This window comes from Apteryx rowi, unplaced genomic scaffold, assembly GCF_003343035.1.
Source record: "Apteryx rowi isolate R43461 unplaced genomic scaffold, aptRow1 scaffold_6, whole genome shotgun sequence".
NCBI classification, from domain to species: Eukaryota; Metazoa; Chordata; class Aves; order Apterygiformes; family Apterygidae; genus Apteryx; species Apteryx rowi.
The window spans coordinates 6,768,327-6,777,110 of record NW_020450871.1 but is presented as its reverse complement, the minus strand read 5'-3'; the positions used below and the strand labels follow the sequence as shown (position 1 = coordinate 6,777,110).

Sequence of the window (8,784 nt, the reverse complement as noted above, 5' to 3'; positions counted from 1 at the left end):
CCGCCCTGGCTGCCAGGCTCTCCCAGTCGGCCGCTGCCAGGTCCTACGGGGTCTTCTGCAAGGGGCTGACCAGGACCCTCCTCATCTTCTTCGACCTGGCCTGGAAGCTCCGCATCAACTTCCCCTACCTCTACATCGTCGCCTCCATGATGCTCAACGTGCGGCTGCAGGTGGGTGGCGGCGGCGGCGGCGGGGCCTGGCCGAGCTGGGCGGGCGGGCGGCGGGGCAGGGCTCTGCCCGGTGGAGACGCGGCCCTGCCCGGCCGCCCTGCCCCCGAGGGGATCCTCCTGGGTGGCGGTGGGCGCTGCTCCGTCCCGCGCTGTCCTTGTGCCCGCCCGCCTCTGATGCCGTGAGGGCGCAGTTACACCGCTCGTTCTGCCAGTGGCTTGTATACCGCTTCAGATGAAGTTTAATTCTTGTTACTAAGTTATAGTTAACTGTATTTTTATCTTCAAGTTCACTTGATGTATGTGTTTTGATACTGTGTTCTTGAGACTTTCTGTGGAGCTAATAAAATAATTTCCTGCTTGAGTTTATTTTTTTTTAAGCTGAAAACAATTATAGCGGGGAAAATGTAGAGGTAGTTTCAAATGATAATGCCACTGCATGCAAATGACAGTTCAAATTTAATTTACAGCTCTTCCGTCTTGAGCACGCTTCCACAAAATGGGGAACTCCCTAAACCGACTCTGACCAAACCACACGGAGAGCGCTCACCCTTTGCAGGGCTGGCGTTCGGCTGGGTTTGCAATGAAAGCTTTGCTTTTAACTTGCAGCAGAAGCAGGCTACAGGTCATCACATCATCTGCTCTTACTGAAGAGTGGCCACTTTCCTTTGGCTGAGGAACAGAGCTTTAATGAAAGTTTTGACATCTGGCTAGTGGCTGAGTGTTAAAGGATGAGCCTGGTTGCAGGTTGTGATTTATACAAGATGAGATGAAATAAGGAGAAGTTAAAATGCGGTGTGCCCCTCTTATTTTTGGGACCCATTTATCCTACAACTCTGAAGTTTAAAACTGAGTCATGCTGCCAAGAATTATCCATGCAGCATAGTAATCTTGTGGGCTAAAAAGGCCTTCCCTTTGCTTGTTATCTGTGTTGGCACATAATTCTCTTGTAACAGCATCAGCTTATCATTTGACTACAATACAAATGCTAAACCTCCGTTATGCTGGTGCAGCCAGTCTGACTGGTTCTCTTTGGGAAGCTCTGAACAATATATACTTGGTTTCTGGTGTTCTGTCTTTGACTGATTTCAGCAGGTATTTTTGTTTACAGGAAAATGATTTTGACACTTGCCTTTCCTGTTAAATCTGTTTGCTAAAAGTCTGCTTTTTTTTATTGGTTAAATAAAATTGTACTGTTATGCAGTGCATCTCTCTAGCTGCTGATTTGCTGACTCACTTTGCTCGTTATCAAAACAGAGTTCCTAACAGGCTAAACTGAAACTACAGAAGAAAGTTTGAGTCTACCTTTTTTCCCTCCCCTGCCTCCTTCTCTTCCTTTGGATGTGCTCAAGCAACCTGTAGGAAGACCAGTCTGTTTGCACTATTGTTGCTTTCTAGAGTTGGGTTACTCTTTTTCTTTATGTTAAAGAAATTATTTTTCCATATACTGGTCACAAAAGGAATTGGGATCTAGAAGAAAAGTTGAGCTCTCTTTGAGATGAGTTTGGAAAAAAAAAACAAAACTGGGGTGGGAAATTAACGTGTTAACTTTCTGTATTCTTTCTTTTTAGGTCCATATTGAGATCCACTGACTTGTGGCTTGATATGCTGCTTGTGCTTTATGTTGGAACTAAAGTCAGTCATGCTCTTCAAACTCAGCCTGTCATGAAAGAGCAAAGCTGTGCTTATCTCCTATAGGAATATGGAGAAAGAAGGCTTAACTCAGAAACAAGCATATGAAAGTGGCCCAGGTCATCGCAAGGCAGCAACTCGCCTTAAACACATACATTCTTTGTTGAACAACTCTCAAAATCGTAGTAGCAGTTTACAAAAAGAATTACTTTATTTTAAGATCAGGAATTGTTCAGTCTTTAATACTATACCTCTGCATTATATTGGCAAGGAAATGCTTCTGAGTTTGAGTGAATCAGCAGGGAGAAACTCGAGTACAGCTGCTTCTTCAAAGGATTCATTTTGTCTGCATTTTTCTTCTGAGAAAGACAGACTTGATAAGGTTTCTCTCTGCATTAACAGTACTTCAGTAAAGGGCTGGATGGAGAAAGCTTGTTTTGCTAGAGACTTGAGTAGCTGGTGCTGTCCAGGAGACAACACTGTATGTATTGCACACTTCTGGCTGTCAAAGTTGCAGTATAATCAAAACTTGCAGTTTCTGGAATTGGAAATGAGTGGCAGCATCCAGAATGAATTGCAGCTTCCATTTCCTGAGGAGCTGGAATTTGTTGGACTTTCTGATCTTTATTCTATTTCAGTTGCCTCGCTGAGTGAATATACTATGGGACTCTTAAACAACCAGAAACCCTGTTTTTTTTCTTTGTTACTTAAACATTGTAGCTTCAGAGCAAGCAATTGGATATAAGAAAATGCTTTCAAGCATAAAATATATGACAAATAATTTTCACATCATACAGCTAGTAATTTCTGTGCTAACTTTTGCACTAGCAGGTTTCTGGCATGCAGTAGCAAAGGTAAAAATACTAAAATTTTAATTACTATTTTTAACATTAATAGGAATTTAACTGATTAAATCACAGAGACAAGGTTACAGTTAAGGTTTTAGTGAGAAGTAGACAGCTAAAGTAAAATTATACTTGTGTAATTGCTAGTAAAACTGGCTGTTGAATAACAGGGATTGTTTTTAATACAGAATATCTGCCTCTGAGTGGAGAGAACTTAATCTTAAAACTGTGTGGGACTTCTGCAGGTCTCCCATTAACACTAGACTAGAACTCAGTTTGACTCTTTAGCTTGGATCCTTTGTTTCTGTATTTGCCAAGTGCTCCGGCTACTGTTTACAATCATCTCTAATGAAACTTCCTTGTAGAACTGAACTCCCACTCTGAATCCAACAGCAACTACTGGTCATTAAAACACTTTGAATTAGAAACCTATTAAAAAAGGTTTTGGGGGGGGTGTCCAACAAAGCATAATTCTCAGCAGTGTTCTTTCAAATATGGTACTGCTTTAATTTAAACAATATCTCATGAACTTCATTGGGCTGCAGTTAAATGGGCACCCTATAAATAATTTGCTAAGGGAACATTTCCTTTCCTTGAAAAAAAGCAATTGTTATCACTGAAGCATAGTAATCATTTCTGGGTCTGTTGACTTTGGCTTTGGGACAGACTTCCACAGTGTTTGGCAAAGAATGGAGCAAGCCTGTTGAAATCAATAGAGTTACTTGTGAATAAGAATTTGCAGGAATATGTTCCTTTGGGCACTTAAATGGGGAAACTTAATGTGCAGTAGGTCAAACCTAGTGCCTGAAATTCTCAGCAAAGGGAATTAGTATAGATGGGCTTAATGTGCTCTGTGGATTTGCCTGAAGAGGGGAGTATTGATATGGTGAGTTAGGATGCCTTTCAGCTCGCTCTTTACTGTGAATTAAAAGTGAGGACTTGATGCAGAGTAAACTTAGGCTAGTGATCCATACACTAAGTATCCCTTTTGCTCTCTAGCTTACTTCACTCTGGAAACAGAATAAGCAATGTTGCATTCAGTCTGAATTGTGTTCACCTGGAAAGCCAGTAGAGTTTCTAGCGTAGTGTTTTTTTGTGTGTTAGCTCACTGCACAAAAGCCTTCTTATGTAAGAAGCCTGACATTATGAAGATGAGATGCCAGTTATCAGTGTTATGGGGAGAAATGTTAGCATTTTTTTAAGCATAGATGAGTGCTGAAAGTAAGCTACGCTAGTTCTTTTGTTAAATGGTATTTTGTGTTTTTATTATCCCCATTGGTTGACTCTTTCTCCTGCATGTTAGAAGAGAGGAAAAAGCCATTTCTTTTAACTTAGACAATAACTTTTTCATGGGTATATGGCTCTTAATTGTTTAACTTCTAGACTTTTGACCACATGATTACTAGTCACAAAATTACCAGAAACCTCAATGTAATAATGGATTATATATGATAAGTAATTATTTTGACAGCAAGTTTCCTTGCAGTCAAGATGTTCATGCTGTTCCTTCCCCTCTCCACTGCTGAAGTTTATCACCCTTGCAGTGGTATTAACACCAAGTGTTTGTGGATCAAGATTGCTGAAATAATGTGAATTTAAAACCCAAAATGCCAGAAACAGACATTTCCCCAAAAGTTTGTGGCTTATTGGAGTTATGGTGTTAAATTGTCCCTGTATACAGCTTGACCCTAAAAACAGCTGGCAGAGCTGAAAGCACAGGAATGAAGGTGGGGAGGGACTGAAACCTACTTAAGCTGGCTTGATTGCTAAAGAAAACATTGTGCAACTGCATCTTGATCTCTATAATTAACTATATAGGTAAAGGAAAAACTCTCTTCCTGTATAGTGTGCTTTTTTACCTTTGTACCTAGACACAACCCTGCCTCCACAATTGATTGCTTGGATTTCCTCTATAAAGAGCCTGTTGGTGCAGCTGTACCTGTAGTTACTACTCAAGAGCCATTCTGTTCAGCTGAGCGGCTTGGCCTAGAGTGTTCTCTTCCCTGATGTACATCATTTGGGAACTGTGTGCTTATAGAACCACAGTTACATACAAAAAAGTTATAAGTAATATTGTTAGATTAATAAGCAAGAAGAGTAGCTGAAGGCATAAAAGCATTAATCCTGGTTTTATGCACTTATTGGTGGTGATTTAAAAAAAAAAAAAGGAAAAAAACAAGAGAAACAATCTTTAAATTTAAAATTAAATGTATGTACAGTGGGGTGCCAGGAGTTGTCTTTTTATGGATAATAAGCCTATTCAGGAGGGGATCTTGGAATGTTGGATTGTATTATGTATCACAGTCCAGATAATATAGTCCTGTCGTAAGCAAAACTTGCATTGAGTGAGTGGCCTTTAATCGCTATTACAGAATCACTTTAAATAACTACAATACAGATAAGCAACATGATGGGTATTTGTGTATTATATGTATAATGAACACAAGTTTTAAAGAATATATCTCAAGTGAGTGGATTTAATCCATTTTAACATAGTTTATGTACTTTGCCTTGGATTTTATTGCTTAAAACCTAAAAGGTAACTTTAACTTGAACATTCCGTGTGAAATTGAAATAAAGGATAGTTTAGTATGCTTAAAATCTCACATAATATGTTGCACTTTAAGCTTGGGAAGGTCATAAATTGAAAGCAATATTCTTGCACTAATAAAACTATTAAACTGGCAGAGACAACACTCAAATGACAGGTTTTTCCTCTTTAGAGGGAGAATAATGAACCAAAATGATGGCAATTCTTTGAAACTATATATAAATCAAACACAATATATTTAGACCACTGTTCTCTTCATACAAATGGCTTGATGTTAACTCATCTCAAAGGATGGAAAATGTCTCGGCTAAGAATCAGTTTGTAGGGAGTTTCATGGCCTCTGTAAGATATGAAAACAGCTTTTCTGAGTAAATGTGCTGTTAGGGTTGAGACTTGACTTGGACAACTTGTAGTGCAGAACAATAACATTTTTAATAGGGATAAGGGACCTTTAAAATTAACCAGGATTTGCTTTCTTACCTCTGGTCCTTCTCTAATCATGCTGTTTTTATTAGTCTTGAAAAGAGGGGTTGAAAAGAGGGGTTTCTAAGCAAAATTTAAGGGTTCTCCTAATCAACTCTAATGCTTTTTTAAATGTCATTCATCAGTGTCCAGATCCTGCCTGAGTTTGACCTCTGCCATTAAAAAACCAAACAAATTGAGTAAGAAAATATTCAGTATTTACAGAGAATTGCCTAGCAGTTTCCCATAAACATACACTGGAGTGGAATGTTACTATACAGTGTACTGCTTTACAAAAGAAAAGGTAACTTTCAATGTGTGTACACAGTCTGCATGTGGGTAAAACCCATATTATCACAGTATGATGTTGAAATGCTTATGCAAACTCTTACTTTCTGGCATTACAATGCAAAATGCAGTAGAGATGGTGGTGTGCTTCTCAATGTCGTACTAGATAGTGCAATCTTAAAAATCATCTGTATACATCATCATGCATCATGAAGCAGTTATCTGTAGACATTTTTAGCCTCTTGCTTTTTCAGAGTTTTTTTTAAGGACTGTAAAGACTGCACTTAAACTTTTCCAAAGCTTGCTTTTTTTCTCCTTTCCTCCTCCCTTGGCCCTCCTTGTAGGTACACATACTTTTAATTTTTGGAAGGAGCAAGCCAATAACCACTTTTCTAATATACCAACTTATTGTCAAGTGTGTGTTTTTATTTGTGGGTTTTTTTCAAATTATGGTTTGGGTTCTATCTATTTTATTTCCCTTCTCTTCCCTCCCCACCATTTCTCAGCATGGGCACATGCTGGTGTTGTGTTCCATTTCAGAAACGCTCCCCAGTAATTATGTACAACACATTGACAGAAAACAGATGTAAGTAATGACTTACCTTGTCATTAGGGTATATGACAAGTGGTTTATCTGACAGTGGTAGGTAGCCAATGTGACACACATTCTGCTTTTCCTCTTCACAGCAGCTGCTTTGATTAAAATCTAATATTTAGTAATCCAAACTTGTCATACATCTGTCAGCTGAGAATTCCAGCTAGAACTTGGGATTTACCAAATACAATGTGGTCAAATTTAAGACATTAGTTACACTGGCTTCCAGACTGGGTTTTTAAGTCATTAACTTTGAAAATTTCTTATGAATATACCCTTAATATCTTAATCTTTTTTCCAAGAACACACTGAATAAGATATTCTGACACTTATGCATGTTTTCCATGCTGCAGTCAATAATTGGGGAGAAAAAAAAACTTAAGAATTTTTTTTAGTTAAGTATTTATGATTATTCCCCTTTTGAAATTTGAGACTACAAAGCCTCTAATCTTCAATAAAAAAAACTTTGATAGAACTTTCAAATAAACAATTTGTTGAAAATAAAAATATTAATGGATCAGCTCATGTTACTAAATATAAGGACACGTATCTATCTGCTGACATTTGGTGTGAAAATAAGAATAATAATATGGAGGTGTGAGCTAGCATCATGCTAGTCTCCTGTACCCCCGTCCACTAAGTACACTCTATTGGTGTGTCCTTTGAAATTAATCCTGTATTGCATCCTGAAATCTCAATGATCTTAGTCTTTGGGGAATTTGTGATACAAGATTCAAACCTGTACAGATGGTTGTTTCATTGTTAATGACAAGATCCATTTGAAATCTAATCTGTTTAGAAAATGGCCCGAGGGACTTCCAGAAAGAAAATCTGCCTCAAAAGGATTCCATTTATTTTTTTGGTCTTGATGTATTTATATTTTGTTTTGAAAAATCTCTCCTCTTCCTTCATTGTGGGAGATCTATACAGATATAACCTGACTGCAAAAATGGTAGATCTTCTAAAAGCAGCACTGTTCTTTAATCTTTTGGTTGTAGTCAATTTTTATCTATTATCAAAGACAAATACCTGGATGTAATTCAAGCTTTCATTCTTAAAAGTAGGTAAATCTAAAGCTTAATGCCTGATTCATCAGCCGAAGTTGAGTATTCCATGAACTTTCTTGAAAATGGGTTCTACACCCTATGTGTGACTAACACTAATTTTAAATGCTGACATATATAATACTTCCTGTGAACTGTGATGTTATCCATGCAAAACAAGTTTAGTCTGTGGCCTTAGTCTTGGGCTTTAAGTGTGGGGTTTGTTACTGTTTTTTTGTTGTTTGTTTTTTTTTGTTTTAATTGCAGTGTGAGAGATAGAGAAGTCTGGCACAAACCATCTCTCTTGCAGAGAAAGATGTTTACAACTTTGTATGTATTTTAGAACTTTATAATAACACTTTTTAACTTGTGAAAGGAGTTTCCATAGTAAACTTGAAACTTGTTGCCCTAATGAGGTCAATACAGACTTTTGAATAATATAGAATACTATCTAAGCTTCTGGAAGCTGTTGATGAATTGTGATGCTGCTTGCTTACACCACAGGAGGGAGTTAAACATCAGTCTTTTGAATATTTTCAGTTATGGCATATGTTTTTCTTAGTGCATTTCAGTTTACAATTATGCTGAATTTGACTTGTCTTATGGTTTGTCACTGCAATAGTGTAATGTACAAAATCAATACGCAATGGTAACTTATTATAAATGTTTACAATTGAACTCTGAATACCAGTTGATGGGTTTTATCAAGCTATTTAAAAATAGAAATAAAAGCCTTTTTAAAAATTATCTTCTGGCTGTGTTGAACAAGAGAGCTAGTTTTGGTGCTTCTCATTCCAATTTTTCATTCTATAAATTGCATGGATGAGTATGTACAAATGAGATGTACAAATAACTTAAAGCTCCTGTTTCTGCCCATGTAAAGTCACAGATAGACAGGGACTGGCTTTTTCAGAGATAAAACCTGGGAAATGTGCATTAGCAAATCCCATCACACCAAACAAATTTAAAATCTTTGTAAGAATAGAAGTGTGGTTATGCTTCGCCTTGGAAACTTGGTATCTGAGCAATAGGCTAGCTCAATTGTGTTAAGACACCAATATTTATAGACATTCTTCTTGCACTATTTTTTATGCCACATCTTAATAAACCAGCATAATTTAATACAATTCCAAGGTATTTGCCAGCTAAGTAGCTCTAATCTTGTACTGCAGTCTCATTAAGAAGGGTAAAGCAATTCATG

At 37.6% G+C, this 8,784-nt stretch overlaps 1 protein-coding gene across 1 annotated transcript; it reads left to right on the top strand.

Annotated features, from left to right (window-relative positions):
• Positions 1-2: 2 nt before the first annotated feature.
• Positions 3-8,330, top strand: LOC112974234 (small integral membrane protein 10-like protein 2A; the record flags this gene model as incomplete). Its single annotated transcript, XM_026082980.1, has 2 exons — positions 3-170; positions 1,739-8,330. Coding segments are annotated over 2 exons (189 nt in total), but the record flags the coding sequence as incomplete, so codon positions are not given.
• Positions 8,331-8,784: the final 454 nt, after the last annotated feature.